The sequence below is a fragment of the Branchiostoma lanceolatum genome, chromosome 2, assembly GCF_035083965.1.
Source record: "Branchiostoma lanceolatum isolate klBraLanc5 chromosome 2, klBraLanc5.hap2, whole genome shotgun sequence".
NCBI classification, from domain to species: Eukaryota; Metazoa; Chordata; class Leptocardii; order Amphioxiformes; family Branchiostomatidae; genus Branchiostoma; species Branchiostoma lanceolatum.
Window position 1 is genome coordinate 28,189,483 of NC_089723.1, and position 23,355 is coordinate 28,212,837.

Here is a 23,355-nt window from a genome sequence, read left to right on the forward strand (position 1 = left end):
GAATCTAGGATGTTCTATGATCTGTTATTCCTGTGGAGAAGGGAGGAATGTCGTTAACATTAGGGTAGGATGGAGCAGGAAATATAACTGGGTGCCAGGAACCATTTTCGAAACCGGTTGCCCAGTGGCGGACCAACAAAACCCGACATTAATTTAGGCCCCTTTATGGCATTTCCTGAGCATACAACAACTCGTCATTGATCTACATACCAACATAAGAAATACATGGATCAAACCTGTAGGTGATTACATGCCAAACTGGTTACAAAGCGTGCTTTTGGTACGGTTTTCTTGGACAGGACCTGGGTTAGCTGATCAAGGCGGTAAACAGTGCAGCCTGTCGGGTCACTTCTTCCCTGCGCATGGCAGGTGAATTCCCGTCGCCAAGCCGATGGGCGGGATGTTTTCTCATAACATAGCAACAGAGCCTGGTGTGCGGAGCTCAACAGGAGACTAAAGCACAAGAAAAAGGCAAAATCGGGCAGATCCAAAACAGAAAATATAGTTTGTGATTTGAATACCTGGGCGCCAAACTCCTCCGTGTTCCAAACCAGCTCGTGACGTCACATAGTCTGATCGGGGCTGGTTTCCGGTAAGATGGCCGCCATGACGTCACTTCCCTTTCTTCTGCGCCTGCGCAAACGGACAAACATGGCGGCGGTTTCAAACTTTAGGCGATGAAAAGACGACGGAAAACGCTGAAAAACAATGGTTAAAGACCAGTTTCTTGTCGTGTTAGGTATCCTCGAGGGTAAGAAATATGTGTACATACTTTTAGATTGGTATTCATACCTTATTTTGAATCACAGTGCATTATTTTGACCCTACTTCCGGGGTTTGTGTGAAGCCAGATTTTTGTCTTGATTATCATAACAACAACCTCTGCTTTCATAATTTATTGATCATGAACAGGTCGCAAGTTCCCAAAGCGGTCACGGCACCAGATTGTTGTTGAGGCCAAGTTTGATGGAGAGCTTCTTTCCACGGATCCAGTCGATCATACGGAGACTCCTGACTTGAACACTGAATTGGCCTGGGAACTCAACAAGAAGTCACTTCACCAACACAGGTGATTTTCAGCACCACTAAAATTATGAAAATAAGTGTCTCAACTCAAGGTTAATCGTCAGATAGTAAACCACTTATTTTGTAAATTATCAGTATTCAAATCAATTGCTAGATACTAGTAATCTTTTTCTAAGCATACACAACCCGTAATGTAAAGGTGCAATTAAGCTATAATTTGTAGTAACCCTACACTTTTTGACTGGCCAATATGGTGTCATTATCAATGTCAAATGAAGGCACCTGGTTGGTCAATGTTGTTGTTCACATACATGTAGATTGAAGACTAAAGTGACACTGTCTTTTTTAGGGGCCATGATTGGCCTTTAGGATGCTTTCTCATCATACCTATTAATAGTTTAAGCAGGGTAAGTAGTTCAAGTTTTTTATTTGCCCATAGGAAGGTAGCAGAAGGACTACCAAAATGAAGGTGAAGAAGAAAAAACTTAAAAGAACTTGAATATCCAGACTAGCAGTACTCTCCCATCTCATTTCATATCTTCCCATTGTTTCAGGTTACAGAGAACTCCTATCAAGCTCCAGTGCTATGCTGTGGACACACTAACATCTGCTAAAGAAGCTGTTGGATATGTCATCATAGACATCAGACAAGCCAAGCAGGATGATCCAGTAGGTACCTTATGTACTTCAACTTCAACTTGGCTTTACCCCCAGACAACCCCATCAGGGGCAAAATAGGAAGGGGGAGACCCCGGGCAAAGGCGAGCAGGCCTCCAGCCCGGCCTGGAAAGTCTCAACTGTGGGAGTCAACATGACCGGGCCAGGCTTGTTAAAACTAGAGTAGTACTAGTAGTATAAATGTTGTTTGGTTAATACAGTCGAAGTAAATTTCGAAATTTGGCCCAACAATTCATAGACAGAGCAGTTTTGCATCAAATACCTTTAGGACGTCTCAGTGTAGTAGGCATCTTCTTGCCTATTAGACACCCTCTTCTCACTCTGTTCAAATCAAATGATAGATTATACTTTAACTTTCTAATGAAAAAGTGTCATTCTTCGTCCTCAGTCTGAGGCTCACTACTTTACCTCACCTTGAATTCTCTAGAATGTTAAGAGAATATAATTGTAAAGATATAAAGTTAAATTTTTCCATTTCACTCAGTAAATCATGATATCCTGATTGATTCCAACACCAAAAACTGAGTGACTTTTGGTGCTTTTAGCAACTGGAAAGATTAGTATGATTTGAAAAGACTTGTATTTTCTGGCAGCCTTACCAGAAACTTTATGAGAAAAGCTACAGAGACTCAGATCAGATATCATAAAATGATTTTGGAGTCATTAATAAAAAAGTTAATAGCGATGTCCCTGTCGCTCAATCACTGCTTTGCTTTATCATATGGATCAAATTCCGTGAATCAAGAGGTACTAGTAGGTGGTTCAAGCCCCACTCTGCACAGCTCTTTGGGGTTGTATTCTGTCTTTTGGATGGGGATGTAAAGTTGACCTAGCCTGCAGCTCCTCTAATGCCCTGAGGCGTCAAACCTATGCATGTTTAAAAACCAACACACAAGAAGGGTACTAGTAGGGTGTGCTTTGGTTGAAAACGCGAGCCATGGCAAAGCTGCATTGCACTATCGACTCAAGCAGCCAGATCTGCTCAACTACTAAGTAACAGCTAAGGTTTAGATGCAGTGGCACTTTACAGTTGATGGGGATGAAGAGCAGGAGTCTGAGGCAGCTGGCATTATTTTTATGTTACTTAGGCCATGTTGATTCAATTACATGGATGACATCCTCAAAACTGAAGCGAGTGTTTGGCCCAAAAAAGAAATGCCTTCATTATATCAAGTAGGTTAAATTAACCTCCTTGATTATATATGTTATAAAATCTAAGTTGTCAGGAAGGTTGAACAAATGACTGTGCACACAGAATATGGCACTTACATGTACATGTATACCGAACAATAGATTCTTCAATTTTGTTCACATCTTCTTTGTTGACTTTGGAATTGTCTTTGGCATTAGTATTCGTTTTGCAAATTATTTTTTTTAATTCATGGCATGTATTTGCAATTTGTAGCTGCTTTGTATAATTTACTGCTCTTCTTTTTTGAAACACACGAAAGCTGATTTACGTTTCATGTTTTATGTCATCCATGTCAGTGTTCGAAATACCCACCTGCAGTCTGCAATTTGCAGAATGATTATCAAGATTGCAGAAGAAAAATTAAACAATCTGCAATTTTACAGAATCAGAAATTTTGAAAAAAATCGGGCTCTGGATTCCATGGTTCTCAATTTAGCAAATTAGCGGTGCTGTATTGTAAAATGAATTGCACCATGCGAACCTGACGGCATTTCCTTACATTACAAGGATCAAGGACATTAAGGATATAATGTCCTTGTTCCTCCTTTTTTTAACGCATATTGAAATTACGAAAAAAAATTATTTGATTTCATTAAAATAAAAATGCTTTTGCTGCTACAATTTCAATGAAGTAAATTTGCTTTTCATTTAAATCATTTTTCACACACATTTATGTTATTCCTGTTTCAAACTTTGCTAGATAGAAATTAAAAACATTAAAAAAACTAAAGATACATTGAGAGAATAAAGAATTACTGTAGCAATGTTGCAAAGCTAGATATGATGTAAATAAGTAGGCATTATTAGGTTGCAAAGGTTGAAGTATGGAGGTTTGTTTATTTGCAGAAATTTTTTTGAAATTGCAGAACCAAATTTTGACATTCTGCAATATTGCAGAACACTGAAAAAAAAGAATTCTACCACTGCATGTAGTCAAATCATGATGGCCTTAGAAATACAAATAACCTCCTTGTGGCAGTAATCAGCCGGGTTTAGCTCAAAGACTGTTAGTGTTTGATACACCCACACCAGGCCTAAGGTGTACCCCCGATCTCATCAATACGTGTATGTGGATTCTTTGATATGCTGAAGGTGTAGCTGTCCTTAATAACTAGACTGATAGCTACTGGTACATGTAGATGTCTTGTCAAAGGGCCAAATCCCCTGACAGGACCATGTGAACAGAACCTCGATTAGAGGTAGGGACTTCTTAGCTGCTGTGAAGCTTCCTGTATATTGGAAAGAATGGGGCAAACTGCTAGCTGGTCCATAGGAAACACATAGATATAGCCCCCTTTCATACCAGGATTTGCAAATCGCGATTTACCCAGATTTGCGAATCCTGGTATAAATGGTCCAAATCTGAAGGGGGCAGTGGGGTGTGGGGGGTTAATCCTGATCCATGAAATCCATCTTCCGAAGTGGATTTGGTGGCATTATTATAAGCAGATCAATTCCGGATGAATCCCGTGCCTAGATAAATCCCGATTGGCAAATGATCTTGGTATGAACGTGGTCACAATTTGTCACTATAAGTTGCCCCCAAGGCATTGTAGTTTGGTATAAGTAGTGTGAAACTTTCTTACCCAGAATCTGATATGTAAATTATAACAGGAGTACAAATGTATATACAGAAAGATGTAATGATATTATGTTAACATGGATTTAACGTTCTGTAGACACCAAGCCCACGATGGTACAGCCTTCTGAGTTCCAAGTACAGCAGGTACAAGCCTGAGATCAGGGCCAGCATCTCCATAGAGACGGACACCACTGATAAAAAGGACACCTCCTTTAGGGCCAAGGATGCTCCTCCAAGAGATGGTAAGAGCCTGCGTACGCGTGTAATATCATCTACTAGTACTTGTTAAGATATGTATGTGTTCAAGTGTGCGTGGGTTGGCCACTACGTCAGAACGTATATTAGCCTTTGGAAAAATCAACCTTGACTTTTTTTCCCCCTCGAAGTCTTGTGAAGATAGATTTGTGTTCAACAGTTCAAGTGTGTGTGGGCTGGCTACATGACGTCAACATAGTAATAGATGCTTTTAGGATAGAACAGATACTACTACATGTAGTATTAGGCAGTAACGTTTTCTCTCAGCCTATTGAAAAAAGCCTCTTTCGTCCTTGATGTACTTGTGCTCAACAGTTGAAGTTGGCGTGGGCCGGTTACATTGTATATTACAATGTACATCATTTCAGTGATGGATGCTTTTAGAATAGGATTAAAATAAAACTGTGTTTTTTCTTCATTATCTAAGACTATATTGGTGGTGATTGTAACAGGTTTGGCACAAATTTTGACCCATTGAAATCTATATTTTGTATAGTGGCAAGCAAGGTTGAGTAAGGGACAGTATGATAGAAGGATAAGGGCAGGTGTGAAGGATAAAGTGATTTCATAATGGTAGGAGATACAAAACAAAGAGTGGCTGAAGTGACTGAACAGACCATGAGTTTTTCCTCTATAACTCTACAGCACCCTCTCCTTCTACCACCTCTGGTTCAGACATAGACCCGCGCAGCCTGAAAGCACTGCTGAATGAAGAGGAGGGGTACTATCAGGTGGGCCCAGAGGACAGGTGTACTCAGCACTTCGTACTGTCTGTCACCGTGGCATTCGCCTCCAACTTGCCTCAGGTACATCAATGAAGGTTAGACATCCAAGCAGGGCTGTCTCCAGGCCCCTTTCCCTCATCCCAGGACAGAAATTTGCTTGTTGGGACGGACACAAATTTCAACCTGTCCTTTCAAAATGTATTGAACTTCAAGACGTGAAAGTGTTGGAAATATATTTTCACAAGCTTAAAAAACCATGAAAATCAACAACATGGGATCCCAATCAATGAGTGAGACGGGAAAAATCTAAAGCTGGAGACAGGCCTGCAAGCAGGTAAAAAGATATGCAAGGTAACAGTTATCAAAGCAACTCCAGTCACTGACGGAAGGTAGTGGATGCTACCTGAAACGTCTGACTGTTTCTAAAATCTTCTAGTTGCTAAAAAATGAGCAACTGTTACCTTACGCTGCCTCAGGTATTTATGGCTTACGTTGTTTACACTTAATTACGGTGACCATGAACAGCCCAGCTATTAATATTCCTTCTGAAAACATTGTGTCAGCTAGATTTATTAAGATACATGTACATGTGACAGTGTTCAAAGTGGGTACCGGTAAACAGAAGGGTTTATAATACGACCTGAGGGTCAGTGAACTGTAGTGCCATTTGTAACCTACATGTAGCATACAAACTTTGCTATTCTTATTCTAAAAGCAAAACTTGCACTCAACATAAATGTCAGCCAATAAGTTAGATACAAATGTAGAGCACTAAGGTTTTCAACAATTCCACTCAGGGTAGATAAAAACTTGAAAATTTGTGAATGAATTTTATAGATTTTGAGTAGATGGTTGGGTCTTGACATATTAGTACAGGGGTTTGGTGTCATTTTGTACAGGTACAAGTTTGTTTGATCAGGAACCCCACCTAGCAAGATGGGTAAGAATTACAGGGTAGATTTTAGCCAACACCCATCACCACTGACCTTACCAGGACAAAGTATGTCATTTAGCTGTCATGAATAGTTACAGGTTTGCGCAGCCAAACCTTTGTTGGATCCGTTGGCATGTGTGGTGGCCACCATCTTAATTTTGTGACATCTCAGGGTAGCCATTTCATTGGGAGGGGTGTTTTTTTTGGGTCGCTAGCATTCCCTTTTTTTAAAACAAATCCACACACAACTATCACACATTCAACTCAAATCAAAAGAAAAATTCAATACCAATTCATAAAAAGACCCCGTAATCGCTAAACTAACCTAGGAAATTCTTCAGTAACAAAATACACACCTCGCATCAAATAGGAATGCATTCACGTAACGGTGGTGTGCTATGCTTGTAAAGTTTACAATGTAGTCTAGAATAAACAAAGCATTCTGTTCTTTGATTACTTTGAGCATACCAGGGATATTACAGGGGCTGATGGATATATTAGAGTTGTAGAAAGACTGACTGTGGGATCCTTATACAGCGCTTGAAATGCCTTTTTTTCTGTTAAAAGCACTAGATCTATTGCAAAATGCCCAAAATTATGTCGCCACTTTGTAAAATCTCTGCAAATACGCAAGCTCCTGGTGGCAGATAGCTTTCAATGTCCTCCTAGCAGCTTGTTCTGGAACTGCAGGGGCATTTTTGTTTAAATCTTTCAAAGAGGATTACTGAAGAAAGGAACAACAAATTTTCATGATTTTTCTTAGATAAGAACATTTTGTACCTCCTAGCACATTTTTTAGGATAATTCAACATTTAAAGCATCATATGAGCAAGTGTAAATTGACTATTGAAAATTTGCTGAATCTTGTCTTTTTTTTATGATGATTTTTCAGCTTGTTCCAATGTCCATGCCACTTCCTTCAAGAGAAAGTGGATTCTTCTTTTATTACTCCCTACTGGGTAACGACGTCACCAACGAGTCTTTCCACAATCTGCTGAACCCAGACTTTCCCGCGGAGCGTGCGTCAGTCCGTGTGCGCAGCAGCGTGCAGGTTCTCCGACTCTTCTTGGCAGCACAGCCTGGACTACAGGTCAGTTTGTCTTGCATCTGTGTTTGTTTGTTTGTTTGTTTGTTTGTTTGTTTTAACCTTTGTTTATTCATGAGAAGCTCAAATTGGCCTGCAGGCTGCTTTTCCTTAAGGTCATGAGGGAAGAGGTAAGGGTCAGACAAGATATAACAAAGGTATATGTTGCATGAGTCCTAATAAATCTATAAACATACGGTGGTATACACATGTATTCTAATTATTGTTAGAATCTAATATTCTAAAATTAAGAAACCACCACCAGGTTTTTTGAAAAATGATGTTGTTGTGACATAACTCAGTCATGGAAAAGTTGATAATTTATTTTACAGAGTACTTGTACAGTTATAGATATAGATATGTCTTCATGTTGATAGTACATTGTATAATACAAAGTGTGGTTGAAAATCTTTATCAATCGCTTGGGTGATTATACTAAGAGTGAGCCTTCCCCTTGCTGTAGATCCACCTGTGTTGTGGAGATCACTCCCTGGGCAGTACAGAGGTCCCCCTCAACACACTGCTGAAGTCGGCCTCCGACCTGCTGGACAGACCGACCAGTGTGGAGGGGTCCTTCGTCCTGAACCCCCCCAACAGGGTCAAACAGCAGCTGCCCCCCTCAGGGGGTGACATGGTCCCCAGCGTGGGGGTGTCCGTCACACTTCGGCAGGACACCGGAAGTGGAGCCCCCTCTCAGGTAGTATTTCTGTAGAAGCACAAATGCATGTAGGTAAAGAACTGCCTCAAGCTCCTTCAATCTTCCCTCTGTAGCATCAAACAAGTCATGTTTTCTTCCAGAACAGTGGTACATTGATGCAGAATGGAAATTGTAGTTTCACAAATGCACATTCTTACCTAATTGTTTAATCCTGAAATATACATTAAGATTTTTATACATAACAATGTTCAGTGTGTAATATGAAGAACCGAATGAAATCAGCTACAAAGTTGATTTATTTCCTGCATTTTTGTTTCCAGCCTACAGCCCCCACTTCTCCTCCCAAGGAGCACCCTATCACACCCAGCCAGCCACACGACACACGGGCATCTGACAAGAGACCGCAAACACCACCCCCAGAGGAGCAGCCCCCACCCCCTCCCCAGGGTCACACCCCACCCCAGAGGCTGCCACCCTCTCCACCTGCTAGCCCATCAAGGTCAGTAGAAAGTCAGCCAAAATCAGATCAAAGTCTTTGTCATTCATTTCCTCTTGTTGAAGAAGTCAATGTCATTATTGATACTAAAATTCAAGCTACTTTGTGGCTAACACAAATGTTTTGCTGCCCAGTGATACACAGGAGACAGAGCAAGGCCTAAGCAGTTTGGGGGAGGATGGGAACAAGGGTGAAGCCAAGACAGCTGTTGAACATGGTAAACCAACAGAGAATCCAAAACTGCAAGAACCAACTCTTCCTTTGCCCTTAAAAGGTGAGGAACCATTAACTTGGGTCAATGCACTTTAACTTCAGGAAATACATATTTTGTACAAGGATATTCACATATTTGAGGTACGTGTATGTTATAAATCTGAATCCTGAAAGCCCTAAGCTTTTGCATTATCGACATACATGTATAACTACACCTAACGGCTAACGTAATCAAATGCACTTTGCACTCTTTGTGTTTCTTGTCATGCTTTTCAGGTATATTTCTGCTGTAACCAAGGAGGTTCAAATATCCTTGCTGTAACCAAACCTTGTTTATGCTGTGTAATTACATGTAATGTGTGACATGACCAATCTCGGTGCTAAAGACAGTCTCATTCTGTCATGTCTATTCCAGTGCGTTCTGAAGCCAATCCTCCAGTTGTAGACTCGGCGCCCAGCTCCGTCACCACGTCCCAGCCCTACGTCTCCATCCCGCCCGCGGCGCACCACTTCTGCTTCTCCCTGGACCTCAGGAGCCTACAAGACGTGGAAACCAGCACGAGTGCTCCGCTCTACATCTTCCTCAGGTGGTTTTGAAATCTTAGCCACAGGATACGGTTGATTTGTACTGATCTAGTGACCTCGTCTGCATAAGGACCACCTGACCATTGTGACCACTTTTTGGTTGTGCCTTAGAATATTCTTCCCACTGTCCCAAGCATTATTACGTCTCTTTGATTTGGCTGTACTTTTCTAAGTCAGGTTCTGATGTGACAATAAAAGTGAAGAATACAACTCTGTACATTTGCAGATTAATAACCCTCTTTTGAAGATTACAATAATGTATGTAGTCTAGTATATATATTTAATTTTATCTCATGGGATAATCATTACATCATCTTTCTGTCGTAAGATACACCAAAATTCTTCTTAATTGAAGTGTAGTTAAACAGCAGTAAACAGTTGAGCTTGGCTAATTTCGATACTGTACATATTTTAAACTTTCACTATGTAGTTTTGTCATGGTGATTACTATGTTACTACGATTGTTTCAACTGCAAACTCGAACATGCTGCAAACATTTGATTTTCACCATACTGCAAAATTTAAGTGCTGCAAACTTGAATGAATTTACAAATACATGTAATATTGTTAATGTGTAATATTGCTGATGTGTTTTTGCTGCAGGTACACGTATCCGTTCTTCGGCAGTGCAGCTCCCATCCTGACACACCCACCTGTAGAGATCAGGAGGAACATGGAGGTGTTGTTGCCTCAGTCTTTCTGTGCATTTGACTTTGCCTCTACAACACAGCAGCTACAAGACACATTTACACGGTAAGGAGGAAAAAAAGTTGTAATTGTTAGTCTATATCAGGGCTGTCTCCAGGACTTGTCCATCCATCCCAGAATGGAAATTTGCTTGTTGTGACAGAAAATTTTTTACCCCGTTCATCCCCAAAATCTGAAGTTCTTCACATGAAATTGATGATAATGTATTTTCGTAAGCTTGAATTACAGATTCAACAACGAAAATCAACAACATGGGCTCCCAAACAATGACTGGGATGGAAAAGAATCTCAAGCTGGAAACAGCCCTGATCTATATTGTACCTTTTGTCCTTTCTGTTGTGTTGATTCTTTAATGAACATAAAATGTATAAAACAACCCGGCTTTTTGCATAGAATCCCCATCATGGTCGAGGTGTGGCACAAGGACAAGATCTCCCAGGATGCACTAGTGGGCGTGGCCAGGATCTCTCTCAACTCCATCATCACAGCTGAGAAGGCCAGATTCGTGGTAGGTTTTTTAACCTTCTCCTTGCTGCTTAATCCCATAACCGATAGAGAATTAGTAGAAAACAGCTACTTCAATGTGCTTAAAGGTTAACACACCTGGTAGAGCAGAAGACGTAAGGTACGACTTCTGTGCACATTGCACTACAAGTGGTGGGGATATCGAAGAGCAACCCTTTTAAATCCTACTCAATGACAGTTGACATGTACTATACAAAGTGGTGTGTATATGTCCCCAGCTTGTACATTTATGTGTTTAGGGTCAAATGTTTACATGGAGACAGTTGACAGCCACTTGTCAAGCTTTTCCAGACCAGTGAAAATATGGTGATATTAGATCTGGTTTTAAAGATGAGTGCCTCTATCTACTGAACTGTTCCTAAATTCTGTCCTTGCACAATACAGCCTATCACTGCCATATAAATGAGTACATAATGATTACAATGTATTTTGATTGTCCAGAATGCCCAGGGTGTGGCTGGATGGAGACAGAATCACAGTACCAGGATACCTGTTCTATCTGTTGATGGGTGAGCCTACAGAAACTTCACATAATTATCAGATAAAAAAGCTTGGATGTATATTACACTTGTATGTTTGTGACTCTGAAAGTGTCCATGTTTGTAAATTTGATTAGCTGTAATTGTGCTTAACTTGCTAACATATAAGACAAAAAGTTTGTATTACAGTTCTACTATACTTACCACTTTGTTCTGAATAAATAGGCTGATCTGTGATGGTTTTATCATTTTGTTTGTCTCGTCTCTACAGTAACCTAAGAAAGGTTGGGGAGGTCTATGTTGTCATGACACTGGAGGACCTAGGTCAGGTGACTACACAGCAGATCCTGATTGGCTCAGACTCATCTCAGGTAACCAATCATATTGATACTCTTCTCTGCTTTGATTACTTCAAAGATTCTACCAATGAGTGATAGCTTGTTACATATTGATTTGAAATGTGCGTTTATAACTTTTTTTGTACTTTAATGGTTTGTATGTTGGTGTTGTCAGTCTGCCTCAGTGCCACCGGCGACTGTGTCCCAGCCCCCTGCCCCAGTAGTGGCCCCTGCCCCTGCACCCTCCCCACCCCCTGCGGACCCCCGTGAGACAGTGGAGTACCAGATGGCCATGGAGCTGGAGATGTGGAAGGAGCAGCAAGAGAACATGTTTGAGTCACAGGTTAGCAAATGTAGAAGTATGACATTGGTGACAACATGGCTAATGGTCTTTCCTTTAAAGTGCTTATAACACCAAAATACAACAGTTTCCGATAATTGCAACATCCTTATTTCACAACCAAAATTTGAACTAGTGCTGATGTTTCGACAGCCTGTCTAGATCTGTTGTCTGTCTCAGAGTGTAATGAAGTACAATAAACAAGATACACAACTCTGCAATTACATGTACATTGTACATGCAGGTTTCTGATTATATTCAATAGCACATGTATTGATCCATTCACATACACGTTTGTGCCAAAGGTACACCCTTCTCCTGTTATTGAACTTTGTGCTATCAACAGACCATACTTTGTGGTTCAGGATCCTGTTTTGTTCCACAGTTAAAACAGAAGGAGCTCCAGACCATGCAGGCACTGGCAGAGGAGTGGAAGAGAAGAGACAGGGAGAGAGAACTCCTAGTGCAGAAAAAGGTAAGATAGAATTCTGCCTGCACATGCAATGCAAAATAACAATAATTCTATCCCCATTTATTATCTCCATGAAAAATGGAGAAATAGTTTTGGGCGTGTCTGTGTGTCTGTTTGTCTGTCTGTTTGTCTGTTTGTGTTTCCGGACTACTGTAGTCAGCATAACTCAAGAACCTCTTGATGGATTACGATGATATTTGGTATGTGGGCAGGTGTTGTGAAGCCGAAATTCAAGGTCGATTTTGGGCCCCCTGGTATGTGACCTTGGTACTGCAGCAGAAATTCCATTTTTGTATCTCTTGTTTTGATAAGAATCATTCCAAAAGTCAGTAAAGGAATCCGAAACAAGTCATTAGAAATTCTCTTTCTGAAAATTTTACACAAGCTTTCTTTCAGGAAATTGTGCTATATGTTGTATTTTTATATCTTAAGCAATCTGCATCAGTTAGGAGTATTGTATCACAAGACGCAGTTAGACCTATTTTCATTAGAGTACTGACCACACAAGGGCATGTTCTCAGCTCACAGAGTACCAGCAGCTGGAGGAGAAGCTGCGCACAACTCTGGCTGACTTGGAGAGGAGAGAGAAACAGCTGACCTCAGGGGAGGCAGAGGTGGGTCAACCATAGCAGTATTATTCCTTTACTGATATGAACATCTTTAGTCTAAATACATGTTACAGAAGACAAGGCGTTAGAACAAAAAACATTAAACCAGATAGTGAGTGTGTGAGTGAGTGATGTGTATACAACTCTTCTTAAAGATGTAACAATGAGAAAACCAAAAGAGAGAGTGTAGTGATGATGAATTCATTTAGCTGCTTAACTGTTGGAATATTGTATATAATATTATATTATTATATAATATTATGTCCAAAAGATTGAAAAGGTTAAAGAGAAAGTTAAGGCTGCTAAGATGGTGTATGTACAGTATCTCATTTCATGATAAAGTTTGATACTTTACTTCAACACAAGCAAATATGCTCACCTCAAATTTTTCTACAGTACCTCATTTTGTTGAAATGATTTATAAAACCAATATTCAAGTGAAGTGAAAGCTCAAAAGTGTGCTCTGTCAACAGTGTCACAGAGGATATGATTTGGTACAGATACATGTAGATTTTGCACCAATGGTCTCTCAGGTTGTTCGTATGAAAGCCGACCTGCAGCGGGATCACGAGCGTACGCTGACGGAACTACGGGAGGCGTCTCGCCGTCTGAAGGAGGACTGTGACCATGAGGTGCAGCTGGAAAGGTGGGACCCTTATAATTTCAGCCATCCAATATAACAGGAGTTTGAGGAACCTTTGATTAATAGCCATCATCTAAGTAAGGAGGGAGGTCTGTTCAATTTTGGATCTGTTGTAAGTTTTACCATCTAAGAACATGAGAGGCAAACTCTGGAAATGTCATTGGTTTGTAAAACATATTCTGTACTTTAAGTTCATTTTTAGATATTTTTCTTGTCATAACTTACAAGCTGTTATCTGACTTTGCCTTCTTGCTGTGGTATATCTCCTATTTGCAGGGCTAAAGTTAGGGAATTGGAACTACACAACCAGAGACTACATGAACAGGTAAGAAAACGATTGTAACCTACTCTGAATGTCACCAAAACGTGTATTCTGTTCCATTTTGTAAATGGTTTTTGGTTCAATCGTACAAGGATACCGGTAGTCCAGATAATGCTACAGTTACTTTTGCACTGGTGCCCATAGGGGGTGTAGTCCAGACCAGGCCCCAAAGACACAAATTTGTCCCAGTCGACTCACGATTAGCTCACGGTGCATATTTGTTACCGGGTCCTGCGTTCATTTTAACTTCCAGGGCCCCGGCCGTGCCCAAAATAGCCCGGCAGCCGCAGGGTGTCCACTGGGCCACACGGAGGTCACGCCTGAAAGTGCAAAAATACAACCCATGAATTGCCTGGCAGGCCCCCTATTTCCAACTGTGACCCAAGTGACTAACGAAAGACAGTGGATGCTGTCTGAAACGTCTGACTGTTTCAAAATTTTATCCAGTTGCTTGAGTAATTATTTTTGGCGTATCTTACTACCTGGATGTCTAACTTTCATCAACGTATAAGTCAGTATAGTTTAGCTGCACTAAAACATGTCATCACAGTTGCAGGGGGCAGAAAGACGGGTACAACAGAAGGAGAAGGACTTTGACGAGTACCGAGGACAGCAGGCAGGCAAACCTGAGTACAAACTACAGTCAGAGATCAACCTCATGACACTGGAGAAGGTCACTAACTTTCCAATCTTACCCAGTTTGCATGTTTGTGGCAGTCCCCAAAACATGCATATGTTTGTAGTTATTTTGTAAGTAAACAGTTGTATGAAATTATGGAGTAAACTCAATTGACTACAACTGTATTGTCTGTGTTTTCATAGCCATGGTGTCCTTGAAAACTTCCTTACCCTGAGTAGTATTTTCATTCAGCTTGTATTATTCTGACATGACATGGGTCACTTCATTAGAGAGTGACCCATGTCACTAGTCATTGATCAGTTATACAAACCTGACCTTTGTACTGATTATTTGTCATGGGATAACCCAGGTGTCACCCAAGTTACATCAAATGGCCTCCATCCTTCCCCTATCAACTGATCGAGGTGGTAAGGGGCAAGGTCTATATGTAGTGATGATTTTAATGTATTGATGATTTGTTGTATTCTATCATGTATGGGAAATTACGTACTGAATTTCACAATTCAGCCCTTTTGGGCTGAGAAGAGAGTTCATTCAATTAACCAGTCATATAAGGTCGGAAATGTACTGATCTCTTTCATGATTGCCCTTATAGTAATATGATTTTGTATATTTAACCTTCTCCCTGCTACCTAACCTGTAACCGATAGAGAATTGATAGCCAAACAGCTTCTTCTGTGTGCTAAAGGTTAAGAAAGGTGTCCAGCTTGGGTATTGAAGCTGCTAGTAAGGAAAATGAGATAGAAATTGGTTTAGAACAGTTAACTCTGGGTTTCAGGTTGAATTGGAGAGAAAGCTGGACTATGTGGCCAAGTCTAAACTCCACTACAAGCAGCAGTGGGGGAGGGCGCTGAAGGAACTAGCCAGACTCAAGCAGAGAGAACAGACCAACGCTAAGGCTAGACTCAAGCAGCAACAACAGGTGTGTGGATTTACTAAGCAAAATGAAAAAAAGTCACTCATAATTGGAGACAATGATTCTTTACAAGGATATGATGAAAAAAGTTGTAAGTTCAATACATTGCTGAAAGGGAAGGCAGTCAATCATTATAAATCTTGTTCATACAAGAGAGCAGCCTTGGCATAGAATGCATGTAGTAGAGGACTGTCCCAAAACATGATATGCATACGCAGGCCTCTAGGTGATCAGCCTGGCTGTTGAATTGTTTGTTTTTATCAATAATCAGTGACAAAGTCAACTGCTATCAATAACTAGATACCTTTTAAAGGCAGGCTAAACTCAATTTCGTAAAGCATACTGCAGTATGTTAAATATACCACTAAGACCAGTTCTGACTTGTTTTACACTAGTCCATCATAGATTAGCGTTTTTACAACATTTGAAATTCGCGGTGTGGTGATGTAATACGGGCGATGTCCAAAGCCCTTTGACCTTTGTGACGTCAGATTCCGAGTCGGAGGAATGGCGTCTGGAGCAATTCCTATGGTGCAGGTGTGGCCGACTCGGAATCTGACGTCACAAAGGTCAAAGGTCTTTGGACAACGCCAGTATTACATCACCAAACCGCGAATTTCAAATGTTGTAAAAACGCTTATCTATGATGGACTCATGTAAAAGAAGTCAGAACTGGTCTTAGTGGTATATTTAACATACTGCAGTATGCTTCACGAAATTAAGTTTAGCCTGCCTTTAACCCTTGACCAGCATAGTACCTATGCTGCAATGTGTTCTCAGGTACATGTATGTACAGGAGTTGTGTGTTGTAGTTACAACATAATTATCTCCATGAAAAAAGGCTTTTTCATGGAGATACTGTTTTGCTTGCATTTGGTGTTTGTGTGTATGTATGTGTCACCGGACGCTTAAAGTCACCAAAACTGTAGAACCTGTACATGGATTGTAATGATTTTTGGTATGTGGGTGGGTGTTAAGAGGAGGAAGGCCAAGGTCGATTTTGGGCCCCCTGGCATGTGTGACTGGAACTGCAATGGCGTATTTGTTAAAATCTTTAATGTAGAAGAACTGAAGAATGGATCGACAGATCGTCATGTTCTTTGGTACACAGGTAGGCTAGACCAAGTTGTACACACTTAAGTGCAAACTATGCAAATGAGACCGAATTTGCATAAGTAAGGAGGTAAATCGTTTGCATGTGTGTCGTCGGATGCTTAAAGTCAGCATAACTGTAGAACGTGTAGATGGATTGTAATGATATTTGGTATGTGGGTATGCGCTGGAAGGAGAATGGTCAAGGTCGATTTTGGGCCCCCTGGTTTGTGTCCCTGGAACTGCAATGGCCTATTTGTAAAAATGTTCTAAAGGGGAATAACTGAAGAAAGGAACAACAGATTTTCATGTTATTTGGTACGCAGGTAGGTTGGACAGAGATGTACATACTGAAGTGCAAATCATGCAAAGTTAGTGTGTTTGCGTGTGTGTGCGCGTGTGTGTATGAATGTGTCACCGTGTGTGTATGTATGTGTCACCGGATGCGTAAAATCAGCATAACTATAGAACGTGTAGATGAATTGTAATGATATTTGTTATGTGGGTAGGTGTGGGGAGGAGAAAGGTCAAGGTCGATTTTGGGCCCTCTGGTATGTGTCACTGGAACTGTAATGGCGTATTTGTCAAAATCTTCAAAGGAGAATAACTGAAGAAAGGAGCGACAGATTTTCATGTTATTTACTTGGCAGGTAGCTTAGAGAGGGATGTATACAATGAAGTGCAAATTATGCAAATTGGACTTAATTTGCCTAAGTAATGGGAAAATCTATATTTGCAGTGTTGGCCATTGTGGCACTTCTAACAGCTGTTAGTAGCTATTGATAGCGAAAGTGGGTCACTGTGGAACCTGAGCCCCCGACAGCTGCAGGTGGCCGGGGGTCATACCATTGAGCGATATAGAATGGGGGGAACTGGTTTAATACAAAAAAAGTTTCATGGAGATTTTGGGTCCTAAGACTCTTGTTCATCATTGTTTCTGTTGAATGTTTGGTCAACGTTGCATCAGAATTTCTTCTGTAGCGATATCTTTTTTGACGCAACATTTAGAACCTATCGGCGGGATATCATCCTTATATATATGAACACAACCTTATACATGTACAATATGCTCTGTCAAAGTGCTATGTAGAAGTGACATTTCAGATTTTGCCTTCCACCATGGAAAAGAAAGTGTTGACCAGAGTACACATAAGATGTTAGTAACACACGAGTCTATATGTGTTACCGTAGGAGCTGGAACACATGCGGCTGCGCTACCTGGCAGCTGAGGAGAAGGAGATAGTCAAGGCAGAGAAACAGGAGTTGGAGACCATCAAGGAAGAGCTAACCAGGTGGGAAACCAAACCTCTGACTGATCACATGTCTTAGGTGCTCAGGGAGCATCTATCATCAGGGACAGTGTGGTGTAGAATGGCCGGGGGTCACAGACTTTGACTGTGCTGATAAAGAGTACATTTGTTGATTTAATCATAAAACACTTGACCATGATGACCTTCTGGAAGCTGGTACAAGTGTTATGTCAGATAACCCATTCATAATACATCTGTACAAGTGGAACCGTGGAAGATCAAAACTTTTTTCGACTGCTTGGGTTCTTTGACAGACACCCACCCCAAATGTCAGGGAGGTCTGGCAGTCAGAAATGTTACAATCTTTTACCTCAGCATCGGCTTGGAGAATAGGATTCTTGAAGAGTTGGTGTGCAGCTGAATAATTTGTGATGAAATATTGCAATGGAATCGTTTGTGTAAAATCATCTTTTCATTTCTACAAGCTGACCTGACTGATAGGGTTACTCCATGCACACCAGAATAAAGATTAACACTATTATTGATAAGTATGGTGGGTTCTTTAACATACTCGAGGTATTGCCATCCACAAGCAAACCACAGGAAGCAAATAGTGTACTATTTTCTCCCTATCTCTGAAGAGATGGCTCAACTTGTTTGTTATGACTTTAAATGATGTAAACTGTATCTTTGTTGTGTATTTTGTCTGACCCTTACCTCTTCCCTCATGACCTCAATGAAATGCAGCATGCAGGCCGATTTCAGCTTCTCATGAATAAACAAAGGTTCAAGCAAAAAACAAACAAACAAACTTTGAATATGTTGGAGACAAGGTAGACTTTTACTATATACACATGTTATTGATAATATCATGATTTAAATGAATTTTTGTAGATTAAAAGACCAGAGGATCCCGGAGCAGCTGCCAGCACCTGTCACGGACACCAGGAGAGCGTCTGACGGACACCTGGAGCACATGCAGCCGCTGTTGGCGGAGGACGACACCTCCATGATAGACGATCATGTGACCAGGCTGATCGAGGAGAGGGACACCCTGCTGCGGACGGGGGTGTACACGCACGAGGACAGGATCATCACCGAGCTGGACAGGCAGATCAGAGAAGCCATCGCTAGGAAAGGGGGGCGTTAACAAACACAACAAAATTATAGTCTATTACAGTCAAACCTGGTTGGGCAACCACCTGGCGCAGGCAACTCACCTGCACAAGCCACCTTGAAACAGTCACATCCATTTTAACCTAGTCAAGACCATCTGCTAAGCAACTAACTGTCTTACCCAACCAGAAACCTCCTTCATGATGGTTGGTACCAATTATCCAGTCAATCAACCACCTGTCTGGAGCAACCACTTTTGCTCAGTCCCTTGAGTGGTTGATGTGACCAGGTTTGACTGTAGTTTCTATGTATAACACTCACTTGGTGCAGCTAACAATTATGGACAATATTTGCCAGTTGTAAAAAGTCACTTCAATTTTTTATTCCTTTCAAAACAGGCCAGTTCGGATAGTTTTGGCCATGTTTTATATATATATAATGTTTGTCTGGCACAGATCTGAAGCAGATAATGTATATACAGTTCCACAATGACCAGAGAAGATTTCACTGAACAAAGTTTGTACCTTTTGTGTGGCATTAGGTCATCCCAAATGTACATTTTCAGACTCTTATACTGCAGCACAGAAACTGAGGCAGATGCAGTCAACTTCTCACTGTTGTGGCTGCTAGCACGTGACATAAGACATACCAAAATACACATGTTTTGAAGAATGATAGTTAAAAGTTTGAGAATATTTGTAGAATATTAGATACACCCGAATGTATTGTATAATATTCTTGATGCTATTTCATACAGCTGATTATTATGTTGTAGTACATTTTAAGTTTCATGCATACAAGGTGTGGTATCCTTGAACAGGGCTTAAAATGCTTGATTTCTGCAATTTGTAATTCATGATACTGAGCCTCTTTTCTTTTAGCTCTCAAAATTGCATGTTGCCTGTATTTTTCTACAAATCGCAGCTTGGAGGTACCGATAGGTATTTTGAGCCCTGTTAAATGATGTCACCATGTTGGTCAAAACTTGACAAATGGAGAAAGGGGTCAGGAAGAAAAGTTTACAAGCCTCGTTGAATCTTCTATGTACACAAGATTGATAACACTTCTTTTATCTGAGAGTGGTCTACTAACACATGGTTTATATCAAGGTGGCATATACTGTTGAATGGAGAGACAAATTTTCCTAAATGTATTGTACATACGTGTTTATCTATCTTTCAGCTTCCCTCCGGCAATTTATTGCCGTACTAATGATGCCTTTTTTGCCCAACTTCTGACATTCCAGTAACACCCAAATACTAGTATTCTTCCTGCTCTTACAGAAGATTTTGTACTGGTTGTTCAATGATAGATTGTAGACCCTTGTATGTCATCTTTGGATCAAATCACTTATTTTTTAATAGGAATAAAAGTCATCAACTTTTGCAAGCTGCCTTGAGTTCTCGGCTCTATATTTCTAGGAGAGAAGGAACATTACTGGGGAATGGATCTTCCATGACATAAAAACTTTCACACGCTGAAAAAAACTTTCAGTTGAATTATTTGTATAAACCTGTACTAGTAAAAATTATTTCTTGTGTGTGTCACGCACGTTTTAGCCAGCTGGTATGTCAACAAGCAAGAGAGGCAGGCCCTGGAAAACTCGCTAGGGGGACATATGCTTGGAGGTTGATAAAATTCGGTGCTAAGGTCTTGATCCACCAGAGGGTTGTTGGACCCAAACGCGTGCAGTGGACATGTAGAACAAACGGCACTATTCACTCATTTTGGACGTAAATTGGTTAAAACACCTCAAGGAAAACATAATGAGAGAAAAAAGCTAACTTTTTCGGGCGTTCATAGCACAACTTTGTGACCCCTTTGATCAGCATACCTGACTTGACTAATGGTATGAGAGTATGGCTTGTTGTGAACGATGGTTATGTGCAGGAACTAGAGGTTAGCCACTACGGACGTGCTACACCAGTGAGCATCGGACCTGTATGCTGACGAACAACGGAACGGACCTCCCTAGGTTTCCATATCTCGCCGCTCGACACACGCCCATCATGCTATTGCAGTTGTCTAGTAACATCAGTAAGTTTTGTATTTACGTACTGTCTGCACTCCGTCAAGGGTTGGAGTTCCACGACCCCATACCTCCGCCGACAATCCTTTTGCATACAGATTACGACCTAACTTGCATACTTTATGCCTTACGACATTTATCTCTACGGAAATTACATGCACTGGGAACATTTAACACGAATGGATTATGGTGTTTCCATGTTGCCGACGAAGCCTTTATTTGCATGATTTATATCTAATTGACATTTTATCCCTCCTCAGTTTCATGTGTCACAAGAATGAAATTCCGATCACATACCATTAAGACGTGATAACATTTTTTTATTCATAATTCAAATTCGGTCCTGATTTGCATAACTTGTTTTCGGTAATTGATGTTCAACTGTACCCAAATTACAGAAGTAATGTCACGAGTACAAATGCGATAAAAGTTTGGAGTGAAAATCGAAGAATGTGACAAAAGGACTCATACATAAACATACCATGACCGGTGCTTATATGATTATGTACAGTATGTCGCTGACACGACGCGTTCACAAGGTGAGACGTGTTTTATCTACCGGCTACTTTGGTGTGTGGGTTTGTTCACCTGTCGGCGGCACTGATAAAGCCGTCTGTATCCGGCTGGGGGTCGGGCCCTGGGAAACACGCACATGGCTGAAACTACGGAGGGCAGGAGGGTTAAGGTTCTTAAAACGGCAACTCATGAAGATATGGACTCTATATTTATACTTCCCCTTTATCACTGTTTGAGCGATTTTCTCCGGGCTGCGCCTAATTGCGCCAAATTGCGAGAGACATTCTCAAAGTGGCGTCAATTTATCGCCTGAAATTGTGATTTTTTTTTCCAAAAATTCGCCATTGCCATTGGCATTTTGTTTGTAGAGATCACATGCCCGTGCGTTGCACGTCGGAAAATTGGCGAAAATTCACAAAGTTGCCGCAAACATTTGGCGCAATTTTGTCCAATCCAGTGAGATACCGGTATATCCGCTTTAAAAGTAAAACTTTAAATTTCCGTATGGACGCAGGTGGCCCTGTACAATCCGCCAGTATCGAAGTAACGTTACATGTAGATACAAATCTGACAGGGAGCCATCAGTTCTACATAATCCTCAGATTCCTGCGAAGCTCTGAGAAAAACTACCCTTACACCTGCACTTTCCGCATCCGGAACGCGCCTCGTTCAGCGGACACAGGCCGACATTCTTCTCCTTCAAGCTCACTTCCAGAGCGGGGGTGCGTGAACTTTCTCTGAACTTTTGCTACCAGTGGCACTCCGCCCGCAAAGTTTACGCTGGAAAACTCCAAATATTGTGCTCTGCTTTAGTTCAGGGCCTTGTTCGGTAATTAAACACGATATGGTTCCGACATTCCACTAGTGAAAACAGGCAGCGGCTGGTTTGTATCCGCGGCACGGACCCGTTCCAAACACACCACCGTCGGGGTCGACCTGCGGTCCTCTGTACGCCAAAATCACATCCCGAACATCTGTTTACTTCACTTAGATTGACGAGTCACAGACAAGTCGAGAAGGAACGTTTGTCCTGCATCTACATGTTGTTCCAACCAATATATTTTCAAGTCAAACACAAGCACGCCACTTACCAAGTTAAGTTGACATATGTTTGTTTCTAAATCTTCTTTTATACCTCTAGAGCTTGCCCGTAACTTATATGTCAATCACAAATTCTGAAGAAATTTGACGAGTCACAGACAAGTCGAGAAGGAACGTTTGTCCTGCATCTACATGTTGTTCCAGCCAATATATTCTCAAACCGAACACAAGCACGCCACTTACCAAGTTAAGTTGACATATGTTTATGCTTAAATCGTCTTTATGGCTCTAGCTCTTGCCTGTAACTTTAATATACGTCAATCACAAATTATGAAGAAGTTTACACACGGCTTATACTCTGTAACAACTCTAAGTGCTTCTCTTAAATACTCTTAATTGCGTTTGTCATCTTGCAATGGACCAACGGACAGGTGAGCCTTCATCTTGACGCTAGGAAGAACTCTGGGTTCACATAGACAGAGCTGGGAAATTCTGGGTCATTTTCTGATGTTTGGTTTTGTTGTAAAGTCCCCATTCCACTAGGACGGCTCTCTAACCACACGCTCTATGCGACCTCAAATTTAACAGAGCGCTCAACGAATTTCATAGCTAAAAAACTAATCTTTCTACGCTTTGTGTGTTTTGTTGTCTTTTCAACCATACCTTTTCACTTTGCATGATATTCCAATTATGAAATCAAGGATGAGACAAATTTAGACGATTTAGGTCGCAGCGAGAGCGCTCCGTCTAGTGGAATTGGGGTCTAACTTAACAGTTGTGGGCTGATGTGGTTGCGTCACATTTGTATATCTTCTTGGATCTACTTTCCGTTCATTACCTGGTATAGCACTTCATCTATCAAAATTTGTTAACTGGTCAAATCACGAAAATA

The 23,355-nt window shown here is 41.0% G+C and overlaps 1 protein-coding gene across 2 annotated transcripts; it reads left to right on the forward strand.

The window, feature by feature from the left end:
- Positions 1 to 586: 586 nt before the first annotated feature.
- On the forward strand, positions 587 to 20,266 carry LOC136428384 (centrosomal protein of 120 kDa-like). 2 transcript variants are annotated; one of them, XM_066417839.1, is made up of 23 exons: positions 587 to 751; positions 913 to 1,069; positions 1,581 to 1,695; positions 4,576 to 4,720; positions 5,379 to 5,539; positions 7,285 to 7,482; positions 7,940 to 8,173; positions 8,455 to 8,633; positions 8,765 to 8,904; positions 9,259 to 9,430; positions 10,032 to 10,181; positions 10,530 to 10,644; positions 11,103 to 11,170; positions 11,412 to 11,511; positions 11,654 to 11,821; positions 12,204 to 12,293; positions 12,812 to 12,904; positions 13,432 to 13,544; positions 13,818 to 13,866; positions 14,414 to 14,536; positions 15,282 to 15,425; positions 17,703 to 17,803; positions 18,656 to 20,266. In XM_066417839.1, the coding sequence occupies exons 1-23, from the start codon at positions 709 to 711 to the stop codon at positions 18,909 to 18,911; spliced, it is 3,114 nt and encodes a 1,037-aa protein (XP_066273936.1). In that variant the 5' UTR covers positions 587 to 708; the 3' UTR covers positions 18,912 to 20,266. The 2 variants fall into 2 exon arrangements, with proteins under 2 accessions (XP_066273936.1, XP_066273937.1); XM_066417840.1 differs by having other exon boundaries at positions 5,409 to 5,539.
- The last annotated feature ends 3,089 nt before the right edge of the window (positions 20,267 to 23,355 follow it).